At 33.8% G+C, this 20,742-nt stretch overlaps 1 protein-coding gene across 3 annotated transcripts in view; it reads left to right on the forward strand.

Moving 5' to 3' along the window:
• Positions 1 to 20,742, forward strand: part of adgrb3 (adhesion G protein-coupled receptor B3) — a 206,300-nt gene that overhangs the window by 174,742 nt on the left and 10,816 nt on the right. For all 3 annotated transcript variants that reach the window (XM_051125797.1, XM_051125798.1, XM_051125799.1), the window contains 8 exons: positions 6,983 to 7,133; positions 11,236 to 11,305; positions 11,676 to 11,742; positions 12,167 to 12,252; positions 14,451 to 14,549; positions 15,769 to 15,940; positions 17,231 to 17,326; positions 18,122 to 18,161. In XM_051125797.1, the coding sequence (XP_050981754.1) occupies positions 6,983 to 7,133; positions 11,236 to 11,305; positions 11,676 to 11,742; positions 12,167 to 12,252; positions 14,451 to 14,549; positions 15,769 to 15,940; positions 17,231 to 17,326; positions 18,122 to 18,161 (781 nt within the window). The remainder of the gene's footprint in view (positions 1 to 6,982; positions 7,134 to 11,235; positions 11,306 to 11,675; positions 11,743 to 12,166; positions 12,253 to 14,450; positions 14,550 to 15,768; positions 15,941 to 17,230; positions 17,327 to 18,121; positions 18,162 to 20,742) is intronic.

Here is a 20,742-nt window from a genome sequence, read left to right on the forward strand (position 1 = left end):
TACATTTAAAAAAAGTATAGATTATATTGATTAGATGTCATTTTCAAAATGTTCTCTGCATATTACAAGAGCTTGTCACCCAGCGATAAGCACTGTTATTCAACGAAATTGACGTTAGATAGTGGGATAGTCTTACAGATCCGAAACAAGGATGATGTTTTTTGTGGTGACAGAAAATGACGATTTTCAAGTGGCAGTCTATGGAGCCATGGAATAAAAGAATAAAAAAAGGTAAATTTGATTTTATATCTAAAAATGACTGATCAAAAAATGATCTCACAATTATAATAAGGAAAAACAACTTGTCATTCTCTCTTTCCCCTCGGCTCAGAATATGAGTTTATATCCCACACTTCTGGCTTTTTTTATCCCCTGAGAATTGACAAACTCACTATGTTTGAGTTAAAAGTTATAAAGTCTGAATAAGGAGATATAAACTTGCATTTGCAAGAAAAAAAGTAAGAATTGTGAGATATAAAAATAAATGTTATGTGAAAATGTTAATAGTAATCGGTTTAAGTAATATTTAATATATGCTGTAACTGTAGGGCTAATGCAGTATGTCCCCTATGAACAGCATATGTGAATATTATGTAGATGTATTGTTTAAATCAAATATATGTTTTAAAAGTAGAGTAATCATAGCCGTTTTTATCCATAGCAAGTTTAAACATATGCGTTTAGCTTCGGATGGCGTCTTTGATGACAGTATTCTATAAAAATTATTTGCATTCCGATTTTGACATCAAAAGGCACAACGTTTTTTCTCTTATTCCATGGATTTTACCCATTTATCTCCACTTGTTACCAGTGTTTTTCTGCAACCACTATGCGCAGGCAGCTGCAAGTGACGTAACTGTGACGTCTACTCCAAATTGGTCTATTAAGCGTGTAGAATTCAAATGGGTCCGATACGTTTTGTGGTCTGCGCTGACTTGCGCATGTGATCCGCTCCATGCTATCATGTCTCTGGACTGGAGCAGACTGTGTGCACGCTACAGCGGTTTCTGTGACAGTGCAAAACCAGACTTCTTTCGCCACAATAAAAAGCATATTTACACTGTCTGAATCATTCCCTATCGACTATATAGTGCACTTCGTGCCATTCACTGTACAGAAAATACAAATTCAGTGAACAAGTGACTGATTTCAATCACAGCTTCAGTGTCTATTTATAGTTTGTGGGGGTCGGGGCGCTTTGGATTCTAGAGAGCATTTGATTGGACAGAAAGTTGAATGAGAAGCTAAAGTGCAGGGTGATGTCATCAAAACCATTGATCCATATTGGTGGAAGTTAGAGACTGTACATTTTGAATGCTTCTGTCTTCTAAATGCAAATTTTGTTATTGCTTTGAAGCACACTAGCTTATAACCTTAAGGCTAACAAATTCATACTAAAAGCCAAAAAACTTGCATTTTGGTTTCATTGGGACTTTAAAGTATCTACCTCTAGTTTAAAGTATCTCCAAGCAGTGAAGTACGTGCAGACAAAGCTAAATTTAGTTGAAAAGTCCTTGAGCTGTGGCTTTGCAGTATAATAGTTCTCTAAAATATAAAATAGTTTTATAAAATAGTTTACTTTTTTTCTTTTCCAGTGTTACGTATACAGGCAACCATGAAAGTAAAAACTGTCCACAGACAAGTAGGCCACGGTGTCCTTCTAATTCTAGAAGTCAAGTAACAGCGAATGCAAAAGGGAACATAGGTCCAGGAGGTCGTCTGGCTTAGACACACACTGGCTGTGAACTTCAAACTGAATCTCTCAGACGTTGTGTGCATGAGCTCATGAAAGCTGCTTTACTGAGGAATTGTGGTTTTATGGCAGAGTGAGAAAGCTCATCAGCATCAGGTGTCCCATCGCATGCTGCCAGCTGATCCATTTTCACAGCATTCGTCCTGGCCGCATCAGGTGGACTGGGAGCAGGTGGAAGTAGGGTCTTCATTACATCCCGTCCAGCTTGTCTCTGGCTCATGTCGACTGTGTTCCCAACTCTTTGCTATGCCATGAGCATACAGGTTCTTCCTCTGTCAGATTCACTTGTCGGTGGCTAACTGGTGGGTGGATTTGTCTCAAGGTCCGCCACCTTTGATGTGCTTTACCAAAGTAAGGTACTGGATGTTCCTGTATCAACATTATTGTTGATCCTTTCTATCAACCAATCAGGAACATATATATATATATATATATATATATATATATACACACACACACACACACACACACATATATATATATATATATATATACACACACAATATATAAAATATAAAAAAAAAAAACATTTTAATATGAAAAAATATATATATTAAAAAATCTAAATATATATATATATATATATATCTCAATCAGTTGAATCATTATACAGCATGATGAAAATGGGAAAAATATTTAATTGACTAAAACTACACTAAAATGATAAAACTTTTAGTCGACTAAAGCCTGACTAAAGTAAAATAGGATAAGGTTGACTAAATATGATAAAAACTAACAATGGCATTTAACCTGGGACTAAGGCTACAACTAAAATTGCATTTAAAATAATGATTTCCAGTAAAGTCATGAAAAAGAAGAAAATCTTGAAAATCATGGAAATTTCTGAAGTTAGTGGATATTTTTCTAATTATTTCTAAATGTAAATCTCATGAAACATTGGTTTGTCGAATTTGGTGGGAACCCCGGTTTTAGGAGAGAGGTGTTTTTGTCACGTTGATCATCCCAGTCTTAAAGGATTTGCATGAAACACATCGACTGACAAATTCAGTGAGGAAGATACTCATTTGGTGAGAAACATGGTAATATTTTGTGGTTTTGGTGCAGAAGGCATCTCTCTGACTCCTCTCTGTTGGTGACAAAGTGTTGAGAATGTCCGGAGCACATATGCTCTAATTACAGCGAGATTTCCTAGATTTGGAATCAGAAGCATGGGATGCTGGTCAGGGCGGATTGTATGACGCATATCACAGTATGAATAAATTTATATCATAGATAGATAGATAGATAGGCTGCCATTGAAACGTTTAGGTTTGAAAATACAGCAAAAACAGTAATATTGTGAAATATTATTACAATTTAAAGTAACTGTTTTCTGTTTTAATGTTTTAAAATGTAATTTATTCCTGAGATGGCAAATTTTAATTTTTGGCAGGCATTACTACAGTCTTTTGTTTCACATGATCCTTCAGAAATCACAATTTGGTGCTTAGGAAACATTTATTATTCAATTCAGGTGTATTTGTATAGCATTTTTTACAATGCAAATCATTGCAAAGCAGCTTTACAGAAAATGTAGGTTTCTACAGTATATTTAGTAGTAGCTTATCAGTGGTGACTGTCAAGTTGATGTACATATAGCAGAAATGTAAAATAAAAATCAGTTAATTAATGACATGTAATTGAACAGATGGTAAACATTATTACAGGAATGATTATATGTTGCAGTCTGTGTTGCAATATGTTGCAATAAATGTTGCAACTTACAGCAGAATTTGGTAGTTCTGTATGTTGTTTCAGGGTTGGCACTTCTGAGGTCCTCTGAAGGGTTGGCATTGTCTCTTCTCAGGTGTCCGGTCATCTTAGATCTTTGTAAGGTTTGGATCCAGACTGAAGCTTATGTAATTCCTAGCAGAAACGGAGAAACAAATAGAGACAAAATTAGTGTAGCTGCTGTTGAGAATGATAATGTGCATTAGATCAGATATATCTAAAGTACAAGATTATGAGATGCATTATGTAAATGCTTGGCTAAAGGGATGTGTCTTTAATCTAGATTTAAACAGAGAGAGGGTGTCCGAACCCTGAACGTTATTAGGAAGGCTGTTCCAGAGTTTAGGAGCTAAATGTGAAAAAGCTCTACCTCCTTTAGTGCACTTTGCTATCCTAGGTACTACCAAAAGTCCAGAGTTTTGCGACCGTAGGGAGCGTTATGGATTGTAGTGTGATAAAAGACTAGCTAGGTATGCAGGAGCTAAACCATTAAGGGCCTTATAAGTAATCAGTAATATTTTGTAACTGATACGGACTTAATAGGTAGCCAGTGCCTAGGTTACAGTGACTGTAAATTGGGGTAGTATGATCATATTTTCTTGACCTGATAAGGACTCTAGCAGCTGTGTTTTGGACTGTAACTTGTTTATTGAAGATGTAGGACAAACCCCTAGCAGTGCATTACAATAGTCCAGTCTAGAGGTCATAAATGTAGGGCCGTATGAAATTTAATTTTTCTGGATTCCATTTTTTCCCATTTTAATTTTTCTCAACTCCTTTTTAATGGTTAAATTAAATTTTATTAATCAAAGAGCATGTCTAATTAATTACAATCATGAAACTTATACAATTTCACATCAATTTAATAAAGGTTTAACAAAAACGACATGTTTAGGGCCCTATGAAATGTTTTATTTTTTCTCACCATATGTTTTATTGTTATCAAATTCTGTTGTAGCATGTCTAATTATTTGAATGCGTACTTAATTGATTCAAATTTATTCTTAAATAGCCTTATGAAAGGTTTTCTACCCTCAGAAATTCTGTGTTGTGTATTTAAAATTATCATAGGAAGGTATAAAACATTAATTTCATTTATCTTTTAATTATTGAAAATTAAACAGACTTTTTTATTGCCAAACAAAGGGGCATTTACTATTAAAATGAGACATGGAAGAAATGTTGTGCGATTATACCCTAAAAAAAATGCCTGTTTTATTTTAGTAGTAGTAGTAATAATAGTAGTAATATATATCTGGCACAATGTCTTCAAGTTAAACCAGACTTTTATTTTGACGGGTTGCCGTGTCTACCTTTACATTTCTGTGTGTATATGATATAACGCTAGTTTTCCTAAAATTGAACGGTCAAATGCTCATAAAGTGACTCTCAGCAGATATTGTTCATGTATTTATGTCCTCATTTAGTGAGACGACAGACGCTGAAATCACCGCGAGCGTCACTCGCGCTTCAGTGTGTGTAGTAAACAAAACTGCACATCTGCTCCATTCATTAAAACAGAGACACGCAGAACATGCAGGATTCACATTTTAATGGTATTTTGGTGCTGTAGTATTTACAGATACTAGTCCATATTGCAATTTGAATTAGGTGTAATGGCCTACTTTTGATTAATTCATTCAAACTTCCATGACATTCTGCGTTATTCAGTAAATTCCATTTTTATAACTGAATTTCACGATTCCGTCCGCCCTATGAATGCATGAACTAACTTTTCTGCATCAGAAACAGTTAACATGTTTTGTAGCTGTTTCAGTGCTGTTTTTGTAACATAGGAAATATGATTTTCAAAAGACAAGTTGCTGTCTAATGTAGTTGCTTAACATTATCAATGTTGAAAATATTTGTGCTGTTTAATATTTTTATGAAAACCGTGATACTTTTTTCTGCAATCTTCAATGAATAGAAAGTTCAAAAGAACAGCACTTACTTGAAATGCATATTTCAGTTGAAAAGTCTTTACTGTCACTTGATTTAATGCATTCTTGCATTTTTTATTCCCAAAAATATCTCAGTGACCCCATTATTCTCTTTTTATGTTTAGAAGTAAAGTCCAATTTTTAATCCAAACCCACAATCCATACCCACAAGACCTCATTTGTACAACACAGTACATACCATCAAAGCACCAAGCCCTAAATGGTGGTCTAGATGAGCCTGGAGCGAAACATGTTCTCTGTCTGCGACTTTGTTGTTTTTCAGTCCTTGTATGAAAATCAAAGGGAGTAGATGCAATGAGGGATCCATTTTTTTCTACCTCAGTGTTTTTTTTAATCTTGGTTGTTTCAGTGAGTCCACGTTTCTTGTGATTTAATGAAAGTTAATGAGTGAATTTAAAGGAAAAGTCCACTTCCAGAACAACAATTTACAAATAATTTACTCACCCCCTTGTCATCCAAGATGTTCAAGTCTTTCTGTCTTCAGTCGTAAAGAAATTGTGGTTTTTGAGGAAAGCACTTCAGGATTTTTCTCCATATAATGGACTTCATTTGTGCCCCGATTTTGAACTTCCAAAATGTAGTTTAAATGCAGCTTCAAAGGGCTCTAAATGATCCCAGCCGAGGAAGAAGGGTCTTATCTAGCGAAACGAGTCTTTTTTTTTTCGAAAAATAAAAATGTGTGTACTTTTTAAGCACAAAAGTTCATGTAGCAGGCTCTGGGATGCGCGTCCACGATGCTACGAATCACATCTAAGTTCATAGTCTGTGTACTCTGGCTCAAAAAGGTAGAGAATGGCAAAAATCTCCATCTTATTTTCTCCTACAACTTCAAAATCGTCCAACATCGTTGTACCTTTTTGTTTGTAAACAGCGTTTGACTTACTTGCACTTCCTTAGGCTTTGCGTGTTCGCTATGTAAACGCCGGGTCTGTAGTTCTGCCTACATTTGGCGTGACCTTTCGACGTGATTCAATAGTACGTAGCGCGGTGGACGCGCATCCCAGAGCCTGTGCTACATGAGCTTTTGTGCTTAAAAAATATTCTTTCTTTATAATATGGAGTTCTCCTTTAAAGGGATAGTTCACCCTAAAATGAAAATTCATTAATTGCTCACCCTCTTGTTCCAAACCTGTGAGACCTTTGTTCATCTTTAGAACACAAATTAAGATATTTTTGATGAAATCTGAGAGCTTTCTGACCCAGCATAGAGAGCAATGCAACTAACACATTCAAGGCCCAGAAAGGTAGTAAGGACATTGTTAAAATAGTCCATGTGACATTAGTGGTTAAACCTTAATTCTGTGAGGCTACAAAAATATGTTTTGTGCTCAAAGAAACCAAAAATAACTTTATATAAGGTCTTAAGGGTTTGGAATGACATGAGGGTGAGTAATGACAGGATGTTAATTTTTGGGTGAACTGTCCCTTTAAACTCTGCCTCCACTGACAGTTCGAAAACCCTCATTTAGACTTGACTAAATGTTTCAAAATAATTTATTGGTTGCTCTTTTTTTCTCTCTCTTTGTTAAATGGACAGGGCATATGCACGATGACAACTGCATTTCTGCACTTCTTTTTCCTGGCGTCCTTCTGCTGGGTTTTGACAGAAGCTTGGCAGTCCTATATGGCCGTGACGGGGAAAGTTCGGACCAGGCTCATCCGGAAACGCTTCCTCTGCTTGGGATGGGGTAAGTGCTTGGATCTTCATTCCACTTACAGTATCTCTCCATCTCTCCGTCTTTCTGTCTCCCGGTCTCTATTTGTTCACTAATGTACGTTTTTACTGCTCCATCATCATCATGCAGCTGGTATTTACTTCTTGAATGTGGCCGATGTGAGTGGGTAATTTTTAAATATCATCTCGTATGTTCTATACCTCCCCGGGGTTTCTTATACAGGACCACTTTACGCACACATCAAATTGATTACAGAAGAGCTAACACTCATCCCTCCAGTTACCTAGCAACAAACAAGGCTCTCTCTTTCCATCATTGCAGTGTTTTGCTGTGTGCAGAGGAAAAAGACAAGACAGAAGAAGATAGACAAAGACAGATATGTGAACCGTTTATTAGTTTGGCTATTCTGATAAACACTGATGGTGGATTAATTAAATTATTGGTATCCGTGAAATGTTTCTTGTACGCATCAGTGCACGGTGGTTGTTTTGAAGAAGACTCAGATTTTAGATCTATATGGTTCTGTGCCGATCAGAAGTGGTTTGTATCTCAGAGCTTAATGGCGCTGGAATTCATAAGTGATGTCTGCTATCAAATGAACTTGTTGCTCCTGCTTTTGTATCAGTCCATGACTCCATTGCCATAACAACGGTTGCTAAGCAGTGAATAGACCAGACAAAAAGAATAAATTAAGGATGCCAGCAGCCACCTTCCAGATCATTATACCTCTGTTAATGTTTACATCTGCCATGACAGAAGAAAAAAAGTATATATATAATATATAATTCTATAAATATATATAATTAAAAAATAAAATTTAATAACAATAAAGAAATTATTTTATATAATTGTTATGTTTTATGTGAATAATATTTAATAACAATAAATACAGAAATAAACATATGAAAATGATAATATTTTTATATATATATATATATATATATATATATAATAGAATTTTTATTTTTAATATATTTAATTTTATTATATATATAATATATATATAATAAAAGTAAGTACTTTTATATAAATAAATATTATATTACATTTTATATAAATAGTATTTAATAACAATAAATGAACATGTCATTTAAAGTAATTAATTATAAAGAATATTTTCTATATAACTAATACATGTGTATACACACACATACTGTAATATTATAAGAAATATAATATAAAAAATGAAAATATTTTATATAATTACGTCTATTATATATATATATATATATATATATATTATAGTTCTATAATGATCTATAATTAAATATGTGCTTATATATGTATATATAGTTTAAAATAAAATGTATACCCTCCAGCAATTTATACTTGTCAAAAAAAAAATAATAAAATAAAATAAATGCTGTTCTTTCAAACTTTTTTCATTGAAGAATCTTGAAAAAAATATATAAATATATAATATATAAATATACATGAATGTATAATGTATAAAATAAAATTATATAAAATGTATACTTTGTTTTTAAAGAATTCTGAAAAAAAAAAAAATATATATATATATATGTATGTGTGTATATATATATATATATATATATATATATATACACACACACACATCTGTGTGTGTGTGTGTGTGTGTGTGTATGTATGTGAATGTATAAAATAAAATGTGTACTTGCCAGCAATTTATACTTGACAAAAATAAATAAATAATACAACAAAATAAAATCTGTTCATTTGAACTTTGCTTTCTTTGCTTTTGAAAAAAAAAATTCACAGTTTCTCCAAAAATATTAAGACAGCTGTTTTCAATAAATAAATAAATTAATAAATAAAATAAAAAAAACTTTGGATGCTTTATGTAGAAAACAACCGTGCAGTAATCTCTTTATTCAGTTAATTCAGTGGTCTATTAAAAACTTAAAAAACAGTATTTCAAAGTTAAAATAACAGTATTTCATCACCTCTCATTTGAGTGTTTTCTTTTTTTGTTTAGAAGTAAACGTCTCAGATAAATAGCGTCTCAGTGTAGACATACTAATCTAAAACATCTGTTAAGGATCAAAAAACAACAGCTGGTCTCCTTAATTGCATGACCCCTACTCAGGTCATAGGAACACAAAAGTCACATCGTTCTCACTATCTGGCAGACTATGCTGTGTTTGTACAGCTGAACTATAAATCCACAGGTATAATTTGTATCTGTGCTGGAACAACCATATCAGCATAGACAGTTTCCAGGTCAAATTCATTAATCCTTCTCAGATACTTTCTTTCATCCATCCGGAGACTAATGTTACCTTTGAGGGAGGAACAGCAGTCCTGTGTGCACTGCAGCGCGCTTTCCAATTGGTGGAGGATGAGACTGCATGTTGGCTAGGGGCGGAGTTTCGTTTAGACTCAGTAAGGGGAGGGGACCCGCGAGAGCCCTCACTGGTTCTTCAGACAAGCTGATTGCATCAATAAATTGAGCCACCAGCGAGAGAGGGACGGTGTTAATATTCAGATCACGGGACGGTGGCAGGAGCAGAAAGAGCCCTTTCATAATGGCAGTCCTGCTCGAGACCAGCAAAGATGAGAGCCGGAGAAATAGAGAGAGAGTTGATTAGAAAGATAGCAGATATGATATTATACTTCAGCTCAAGACCTGTTTGATTGTTTCAGACTCTCAAAAACAGTCGTGCTAATTGCATTTCACATGCTGGGTTTTAGTGTAAAACTCTAGGGATTCTTATTAGGTTGTTTACCTGTTCTCATGTCACAAACAGTTTGGAATTTATATCGTTCCTGACTGGAAAACCTGACGTGCTTCTGAAGACCTGCAGTGGTGTTTGTAGACAAATAGCACATGCTGTTGCTCAAACTTAGGATTATTAATTAAACAAATACACTGTCATTGAAAAGTTTGGAATCAGTAAGATTTTTAATGTTGTTAATGGAGTCTCTTCAAGGCTGTATTTATTTGATCAAAAATACAGAAAAAACTGTAATAGTATTGCAGTTTCTAAAATTGGGTTCCTATTTTAATATACATTAAAAAATAATTTATTTCTGTGACGCAGCGCTGAATTTTCATCAGCCATTACTCCAGTCTTTGCTGATTTATCAATTTTGAAAAAAGGTGTGCTGCTTAATATTTTTTTTTTGAACATGTGATACTTTTTTCTTTGATTCTTTGATGAATAAAAAGTTAAAAAGAACAGCATTTATTCAAAATATTTTTTTCTAACAATATAAACTTTTACTCTCACTTTTTTTCTGAATAAAAAGTATTAATTTCTTTAAAAATATGAAAGAAAGAAAAAATTTACTGACCCCAAACATTTGAATAGTAGTGGATATTGTTACACAGAATATCTATTTTAAATAAACACTGTTATTTTACCTTTTTTATTTATTAAAGAATCTGGAAAATAGTATCACAAGTCCAAAAAAATATTAAGCAGCATAACTGTTGCCAACATTGATAATAAATCAGCATATTAGAATGATTTCTGAAGGATCATGTGACACTGCAGACTGGAGTAATGATGCTGAAAATTTGATTTGATCACAGGAATAAATTATATTTTAACATATATTAAAACAGAAAACTCTTATATTAAATTGCAATAATATTTTACTTTTTTTTTTTTTTTTTTTTTTTTTTTTTTTTTTTTAGTATTTTTGATCAAATAAATGCAGCCTTGATGAGCACTACTTTAAAAAGTTTAAAAATATTACTGATCCCAAACTTTTGAATGACAGTGTAGGTAAAAAAATCTACAACCATGTTAAATTTAATTTTTAGCAAAAACAAAAATACGTGCATTTCATACTGTACAGTTATAATATTGTGAAGGCACTTGTAGCATTAAAAAAAACTTTTAAATATTTAAAATAATATATTTAAAATAACAAAATAAGTAATATATATATATTATTTATACAAAATTATATACAATTTTAATGTCAGCCATTTATCGCTTTTCAAAGGAATAAACCACCAAAAAAATCCCACTTTGCTGGTTTTGCATGGACAAGCACCACTCGCTTTACATTCTTCTCATTCTTAACCTCCTATTGTCGCCACTGTACATGTGCTGTGAATGTCTGCAGCCCTGAAGGATTACCCAGTATGTGGCCTTTAATCATACCTGTGTCTCTTTTGAAGGATTACCTGCTTTGGTGGTCGCTATCTCAATGGGATTCACGAAAGCAAAAGGATACGGGACACCTCAGTAGTAAGACAGCCTATTTTTATTCTTTTTCTTTCTACCTCGTATTTACCCAGAAAACTTAAGAGACCCCACACGTAGCCCATGAAAATCTTTCCAATTAAAGCAGTAGCATGAAATAATGAGTCAGAGCCAAAAGACTGCAACAGTCCCACCTAGTTCTCCTGAGGATACCTGGATATAAACAGTGTTTTAAGATTTCTTTAGAGTTCTTGTTCCATACTAAAAGTCTCTCATGTAGAACCAAGGCATATGGCTCCAGATCCCCAGACATTCAAGGACGATACGACTGTGTACTGCCACGCCCCATTAAGTTGATGCCGGATGTTAAATTTTATGCAAGATTTGCTGATATTTGGGTTTTTTGTGTTTGCAGCTGTTGGCTATCTCTGGAAGGTGGTCTTCTCTATGCATTTGTGGGACCTGCCGCGGCAGTTGTGCTGGTAATTTTACACTTTGTTTATTTACAGTCATTTATCAGTCTTAACTACACACACCAGTGCCTTTATAATGTTTTATGTCATTTACTGGACTAGTCTGCCGTGCCAACGTTAAAATAGAAAATTGCCTCACTCCATCGTAGTACGGTTTGAAGATTGTGACCCCATCGTTTATGTGCATCATTAAGCAGTTTGTTTCAAGACTGGTGATTCACACTACCATGCATCTACACAATACAAAACATGTACTAGCTTGAAGCTAGTTGTAAAATTCTCAGTTGTATTGAAAAGAACTTTTTTTACATTTATATTCAAAGAAAGATTTTACTATGGGCAGTTTGTGAGCTGTATGGGTAATTCACCATTATGCATTTGCAGTTTGATGAAACCAGGCCCTGAGAGTGTTACTGTGTGTGTGTGGTTACAGGTTAACATGGTGATTGGTATTCTGGTGTTTAATAAACTGGTTTCGAGAGATGGGATCCTGGATAAGAAACTAAAACACAGAGCAGGGTAAGTGCCATTTAGCTATATCTCACAAACAAATATATATGAAACAAATATATCTTAAAACCTATTTCCCATGCTCCAGTGTCTTGACACTTCATAAAAAATGTAAATATGTTCTACTAGTTCTGTTATCTACTGCCTCTGGTATCATTTGTTGTCAAGAAGGAGACTTGTTTCTTAGAAATTGGAAGAGAAATTGGAAGTTAGTTTGCTGAGTCATTCAATAATGTCTTTAAGCAAATCAGATTGTAATGTTGTTGACAATTTGGACAGCTTGCAAAAACTTTCTGCTGCTTTCTGTCATCCTGTCAAATAGCAAGATAGCTAAGATGAAGAAATCACCTAAGTTTGGGATCAGATTTTGATTTATTTTTGATTTTTCTTTTATTCAGCAAGGATGCATTACTTGTGTCAAAAGTGACAGTAGATACTGAAAGATTTCTGTTTCAGACAAATTCTGTTCTTTTATACTTTCTGTTTATCAAAGAATCCTGAAAAAAATTGTCACAGAATACCTGCACAAACATTAGGATGCACAACTATTTTCAACAATAACTGCAATGTTTCTTCCATAATTTCCCATTCCAATAATAAATTCCATTTTAAAATATATTAAAAATAAAAACATTTTTATATCTTTTTCATATATTACAGTGAATAATATTTTACAGTATTACTGTTACTGATCAAATAAATAAACATAAATCAAATAATACATTTCATTTTAATATGTATTAAAATAGAAAACATTTGTATGTATTCTCATATATAACAGTGAATAATATTTCATAGTATTACTGTTGTTACCAATCAAATAAATTAAAATAATAAATTAAATTAAAAAAAAAAAAAATATATATATATATATAAAACATTCTTATATTTCTCATTTATTACAGTGAATAACATTTCACAGTATTGCTGTTAACAGTCCAATAAAAAAAAAATCAAATAATAAATTCCTTTTAAATATATATTAAAATAAAACCATTGGTATATATTTCTCATATATTACAGTGAATAATATTTCACAGTATTACTGTTACTGATCACAAATTAAAATAAATCAAATAATAAATTTCATTTCAAAAATAGATTGAAATATAAAACATTTTTATATATTTCTCATAAATTACAGTGAATAATATTTCACAGTATTACTGTTACTGATCAAATAAATCAAATGATAAATTCCATTTTAAAATATGTTAAAATAGAAAACATTTTTAGATACTTCTCATAAATTAACAATGAATATTTCACAGCATTGCTGTTACTGATCAAATAAATTTTCATAGTATTTACATTTTTGATTCTTCCCAGTCCCACACTTTCGAACTAAAGTTTATTTTTTTCACACAAAAATTCAAATATTCAATATTTTGGTATAAAAACTTGCCGGTCCCACTTTATATGGCTTTTACTACTATGTACATCAAAAAATAAGTACAATGCACTTATTGTGTTCATATTGTATTGCAGAACACTTTTGCCACTACTGAGGTGGGAGACAGATAAGGTTAGGGACATGTTTGGTGGTATGGGTAGGTTTAAGGGTGGGTTAAGGTATAAGAGATGGGTCAACAGTGTAATCATAAATGGAATTATGGAAATTACTTACAGATGTAATTACATGCAGGTATTTTTTTTTAAATACAAGCACAATGTAAAAACTTGTAGGTACATAATAAGTGCACCGTATCAAATGATTAATCTAAATGCAAGTACATAGTAGGCCACCTAATATCTAATGTGTGTGTGCTACATACGTTTTTTACTTATTAGAGTATTGTGTTGTTTCATGCTAACACCAAACTGTATTGGAATCAACTGTGAGTGACGCTAAGCTGCTTAAAAAGACAGTTTCCTATGTTGGCAGTAGGCTGTAGACCTCATTAGGTTTGGAAACAGAGCTAAAGTGTCATCTGAGTGTGACAAAAATGCCAAAACAGGTAGCCTTGTCTCAAATTTACATCGTTAGGTGAACCAATAGAGATATTTCCAGCCCAGTTTGGCTGCTCAGTCAAACAGATTACAACTCTGGTGTTACTAAAGTTGCAGAAATTACACACTTCATCTTTGATGATGTCCACAAAGGGCTGTATCTCCCAGAAAAAGAAAAAAAAATAACCTTTCATACAATCAAACCACCATGTAAACACATTCCCTTTGTTTTGTCTGGTTATTTGGCTGTTCTGCAGGCAGATGAGTGAGCCCCATACAGGATTAACTTTAAAATGTGCCAAATGTGGCGTCGTCTCAACTACTGCTTTATCAGCAACAACGGCCAGCAACGCCATGTAAGTGCCCACCGATGCCTCAGCAAATCGATTATGCTGATTAAGCTGCATGCAAGAGTGTGCGTGTGACTTTACGCGTGTGTGTCCTTCCCCTTGCCTCGAGGAAGGAGATTTGTGGAGGTGTTAAATGAACAGCTGGCTCTTGTTCTTTGTCTGTAATATGTCGACACACTCTATTGGAACAATGCATTGGTTGTTGTTTGCTCCTGGACTCATTTATGTGCCGACAGCAATTTAGGACAGTTTGGGCATGTGCATGCTTTCATCTGGAATGATACGGCAAAGTACATCCATCTCATCATCAGGGTATCTGTTCTTTAGAGACATCTGCATGATTTTCTCCATAGAGAAAGTGATATTTTACAATAGCGTATAAACTTCAAAACTACAAGTCAGTTTAAAGGGATAGTTCACCCATAAATGAAAATTCTGTCATTACTTATTCACCCTCATGTCGTTCCAAACCTGTAAAACTTTTGTTCATCTTTAAAACGCAAATTAAGATATTTTGATGAAATCTGAAAGCTGAGAGCCCAGAAAGGTAGTAAGAACATCTCGTAAATGCATGTTAAAGATTGACACAAAAGAGAGGTTGTTGTTGAATAAAGTTATTTTTGTTTTCTTTGTGCACAGAAATATTCTTATAGCTTCACTGTGTTACAGTTGAACCACTGATGTCACATGGAACATTTTATCCATGTCCTAACTACCTTTTCAGCCCTTGAACGTGTTAGTTTCTGTCTATGCAGGGTCAGAAAGCTCTCAGATTTCATCAGAAATATCTTAATTTGTGTTCTGAAGATGAGTAAAGGTCTTACAGGTTTGTAGCGACATGAGGGTGAGTAATTAATGACAGAATTTTCAGGTGAACTATCCCTTTAAGTACTGTATTATTGCAATAAAATGTATATTGTATTATACTTGCTGTCAATGTCTAGTCAAGAGTCATTCATAATGTTTCATGGGATGATTAATTCATTCCCTCATAAACTAATTTAATTGTTTTTCTCAGATTTACCTTTTTTTGTTATTCAAATCAAAGACTGTAGTATTATGATTCATCTCAGAGCTGGTTAGTTTGTTCAAGGCTTAGAGCTTTTCATTAAAGTGTGTTTGTTTTAAATGCCTGTGGAGAAAATGAATGAGTAAAAATACTTTTGGGAACAAGGCCGAAAATCCGTCTTTTTTGTTGTTCATTCTTTTTGTCTCTTTGTCTCAGGGCCTCCCTGTGGAGTTCCTGTGTCGTCCTTCCTCTATTAGCTCTCACCTGGATGTCTGCGGTGCTGGCCATGACGGACAAACGCTCAATTTTATTCCAGATCCTCTTCGCGGTCTTTGACTCCCTGCAAGGCTTTGTCATAGTCATGGTCCACTGTATCCTCAGAAGAGAGGTAGGGCTGGAACCAGTATAATCCATTAGTTTTCTTCAGCATTTCAGCAGACTGTCTTCATGAATATGAATATTCCATCATCATTTACTCACCATCGTGTTGTTGCGATCCTGTATGACTTTCTTGCTTCTGTAAAACACAAAGATCTTTTTGATTAGATTTAAAGAAAACCACTTTCAAAAGAGTCGAACGAGTCGAACTCGCCCTTAAAATCTGCCTGACTGATCCCCAAATGAATCCCTCTTGATCTCTGATGATCCCTATTCCTGTAAAATAACTTTCCTTTTGGACTGACATCACCAAGCCGCCTTATTTTTTTAATCTGTCATTTAGAGATGGTACATAACAGCCACTTTCCAAGACCTGTTAAATCCTGATGAATAAAATCAAATCCCTACATGTTTTTTCCTGGTTTAACATCTTGTTTCACAGAAGTTGGTTGCGAATGTTGCTTTTAAATAGTTGGATGTCCTTTTACCCCCTACCGGAAACAATCTGGCATTTCAGTGAGCGTAAAAACAAAGGATAAAAGGCATTTGTTGCTACATTTGTTTATTTGGCAGGCTTGTTCATTTTTATAAATTTTTTTGGAAAAAAAGGTTACTGAATATTCAGCAAAGATGCATTAAATTAATCAAAAGTGACAGTGAAGACATTTATAATGTACAAAATATTTGTATTTCAAATAAATGCAGTTTGAAATTTCTATCCTCAAAATCAACATTGACAGTAATAAGAAATGTTTCTTGAACAGCATATTGGACAAGGGACCACTAAACCCGTAATAAGGGTACATTTTTTAAACTTAAATTGATGTATGATGTGTTAGGATAGGACAATATTTGGCAGAGATACAACTACTTGAAAATCTGGAATCTCAGGATACAAAAAAAAAAAAAATCACAGTATTGAGAAAATCGCCTTTAAAGTTGTCCAAATGAAGTTCTTAGCAATGCATATTACTAATCAAAAATTAAGTTTTGATATATTTACGGTAGGAAATTTACAAAATATCTTCAAGGAACATGATATTTACTTAGTATCCTAATGATTTTTGGCATTAAAAAAAATCGATTTGATATCACAATAACAACTTATATTATATTAAAATACAAAACAGTCATTTTAAATTCTAAAAATATTTCACAATAGTCCTGTTTTGACTGTATTTTTGATTTAATAAATCCAGTCTGACCCCAAACGTTCAAATTCCCGAAGCAACATGCTCTACTGAAATGTTTTGTGCAATAGCATATGTTCCTGCTGAATGACTAAAATGATGGTTCATAGGTTCAAGATGCCTTCAGATGTCGCCTGAGAAACTGTCAAGACCCCATCAGCGCAGACGCGACTGGTACATTTCCCAACGGGCATGCACAGATCATGGTAAGACACTCGCCTCCCGGGACTGCAGTATTCTTACACTGTACAGTCCCAAACTCAGCTCTATATTCTTTTTTTATAAACTCGCTGAGAAATCATTTGGCATCTGTGCTATCCGAAGCATGCGCTATGACCTCTCCCAGTCCTCTTCATGTAATAAAATGCTGTTCTCTAGTATGAATCTTTGTTATTGCTTATACAGTTATGCTTAATTAATAACAGCAAATCTTTTATCCGCATCCTTTGGCTTTCCTCTGGCCTTGGCCTTTCTCAGATGGGACCCATTTGTCATATTTCACACCGGTCTCTCTCATCCTTCACTGGCTTGAGGGAGTAATTGCTGTTAAAATGGTTCCGGAGATGTGTGACCCGCACAGAACCACTGGCACATAATGATCACAGTTCTCATTTATGTTTTGATTTAAAGTTTCTTTACTAGAAGCATTTCACTATAATGAGGCCTCCAATGTGCAGGCTGTCTTTGATTCGCCACTGTTGATGGCTCCTCTATCGCCGCCTCGATTGTGATACCTGAATAATCTGATTCTATTTATAAGCCTGACTGTTTTCTCTGCGGGACGTGGTTAGACTGCAGACACTAGCCAGCAAAATCATACAATTTGAGAAATGTCCCATGACGGCATAGATATGTTAGACTGTATTATATAATTGATGTATTATTCTGATTTGATTTGTCTGCAACTCCCAAAGTTAAAATAAAGCTTCAGCTTTTATGTTTTTGTTCTAATTCGAACTCTTCTTGGATGCCTAAATTTCACTTTTCCTTTTTTTCCACAGACGGATTTTGAGAAAGACGTGGACATCGCATGTCGATCAGGTAAGAAACAGATGGTGCACTATTAATGTGTTTCCTAATTACTTCTCCTCTCCTGGGCCAAAACGGCCCGAGAGAATAAACATTCGGGTTGCACATTAAAATCATAGAGTCCCAGTGGCACCGGGCTAATCATCCAATGGGATAGTATTCATACTTGTGCTGTCAATCAAAAAAAAAAAAAACTAATTAATTGCTATTTTTTTCTGAAATTAATCGTGATTAATCCCACCTAACATAAGTTTTAAATATACTTTTATATTGCAATAATTTCACATTAAAATTTCTTAAATTAATGTTGAAATAACTATTTAAAATGAATCATTTTAAAGCTGTTCAGCTGGAAAAAATAATAAACTGTTAACATGCTAATTTTAACAGCACTAATTCATACATTTGGACAGATACTGATATATACAATATCACTGTTGAATCCACTCTTTTTAGGTTCAGAGAATATTAAATGCATGGACTTTATATATTATTTTTATTATATCAATAGTATATAGGGCTGCCCTCGACTAAAGATTTTTCTGGTCGAGTAGTAGTCGTTCATTTTAAGTTTTAGTCACAACTATTAGTCACACGTTTATTAATAAACCATATAAATCACAATAATGAGCCTTTAATTGCCTACATAGCCTAATAAGCACTCAAGTGCAGGCAAAAAAAGCTTGCCACAGCACACCGGCACATATAATGATGAATTTGTCAGGGAAGCACAGCAAGTAGACTACATTAATGTTTTAATAATTTATTGATAAACTAGTGCTTTCTTTGTTTTTGACTTGAGATGAAGTCAGCAACACTGACTCGTCATCTCCGCAGTAGTGATGCGCCTGTATGCATGTTTCATACAGATTACATAATCTAAAAATATTTTTCTATTTGTTTATTTAACAGTAGACATTTCACTCTTTATAGATATATTTTTCATGTCTGTAAGGCAAGAATACACAGTTTCAGTTCACAATCAAGTTCACAGAGACCGAGGCAGCAGAAAGTTTGTCCTGTTTTCTTTCATTATTTTACAAAAGCACAACGTTTCGTTGTTATTCTAAGCGCAAACAAATACACATAGTCTTTACAAATTCGAAAGATGTATTACTTTAATCTGTATGCCCAAAAATTTGTATTTTAAGTGCAAGTGAGCTCACCAGCGCCTCCATCCGTCATGCACTAAGCGTGCTACTATTCAGCTTCCACACTCCATACAGACACTTGAATAGCGCACATTTTCTAGATTGAGCGGCAGTGTAAGGCTGCTACTACTAACATTTTTCAGATAAAAAGCCATATTTGATGTCGATGAATGATAGGTGTGCGTTTGGATGTCCTGCCCGATGTACTATATTACCACATAGATCAGTCGTTAACAATCTGTCGGTCATGGACTGCGTAACTTTGACACTTCCTGCCGATTTTATTTTATTTATTTATTTATTATTATTATTATTATTATTATTATTTTATTATTATTATTTTTTTATAAAATTTTGGTTGACCAAGCCTCTTCTCGTCGACTATTAGAGGGCAGCCCTACTAATATATCAACCTAATTAAAATATATTTAATTCTGATACATTTATTAAGCACACTTAACTTCAATTTCAATTCAGACCAGTCTTTAAATATTCAAGTAAACCTCGGTGTCTCTGAAGTACAAAAAGTTTTATGTTTTAAAAACTATCCATATATTGATATTGCACACATCAAAATCTGAATTAGTCATAATTATTGTATTCCACATATGTTATTCTCTTTTATCTTAGTTCCTCTTTATCTAGCTGCCGTATGGAATAAACTTGAATGCATGAGTTTACTCTTTAATTGTCTCCCCTAAGTAAACGACTGGTGGAGAACAATAAAGCTTTTTAGTCTCTTGAAATTGGTTCAAAACAAGATTTTTGTTTCAAAGGCTAGACAGAATTGTTTTATTGTTATACTGAAAGATTGTTGTTTAAAAAAAAATGTAATTCTTCTGACATCCAGCCAGCAAAGTTCAAAACAGCGTGAAGTCTTCATTACAGCCATTTTTTAGTTTGTATGTAGCATTGTTATCCCCCTAGACAGTATGGTGACTGTTCTCACATTTCCTGAAAGCACTAACTGGGTCTGTCTGAAGGTGAAAAAATGTTGCATGATGCAACACAGTCTATTAGCAGGTTATGTGTGGGATTTCGCCCAATGAGATTTCACTGTGGGTGGGGCTACACAGTGTGACGCCACATAAATAGAAACAGAGCAGCTGATCAAATTGCGTGTCACTTATCGCAGCCAGAGCTCATTTAGACATCGATATGAGCTGCTAAATTACTTTAACTGCATAATGAGATGTCATGACAATTGTTTGAATGTTTGTTTGTGTATCCTCACTTATGTCACATGTTGTTTAAAGTCTGTAAAAACTAGCTGACTAACAAAGGCATAGTAAATCAGATAATTAGCCTACGCTGTAGCCCTGAAATGCAGCAAGTAATGCAATTTGCTAACCCTTTTGTTTTTGTTTTGAAAATGAGTGTAATATAACAGCGGTTATATTACTCTGGTGTTCTTCATTAAAACTGGATTAAGATCAGCTCAG

Source organism: Labeo rohita, chromosome 13, assembly GCF_022985175.1.
Source record: "Labeo rohita strain BAU-BD-2019 chromosome 13, IGBB_LRoh.1.0, whole genome shotgun sequence".
In the NCBI taxonomy this organism is placed as follows: domain Eukaryota; kingdom Metazoa; phylum Chordata; class Actinopteri; order Cypriniformes; family Cyprinidae; genus Labeo; species Labeo rohita.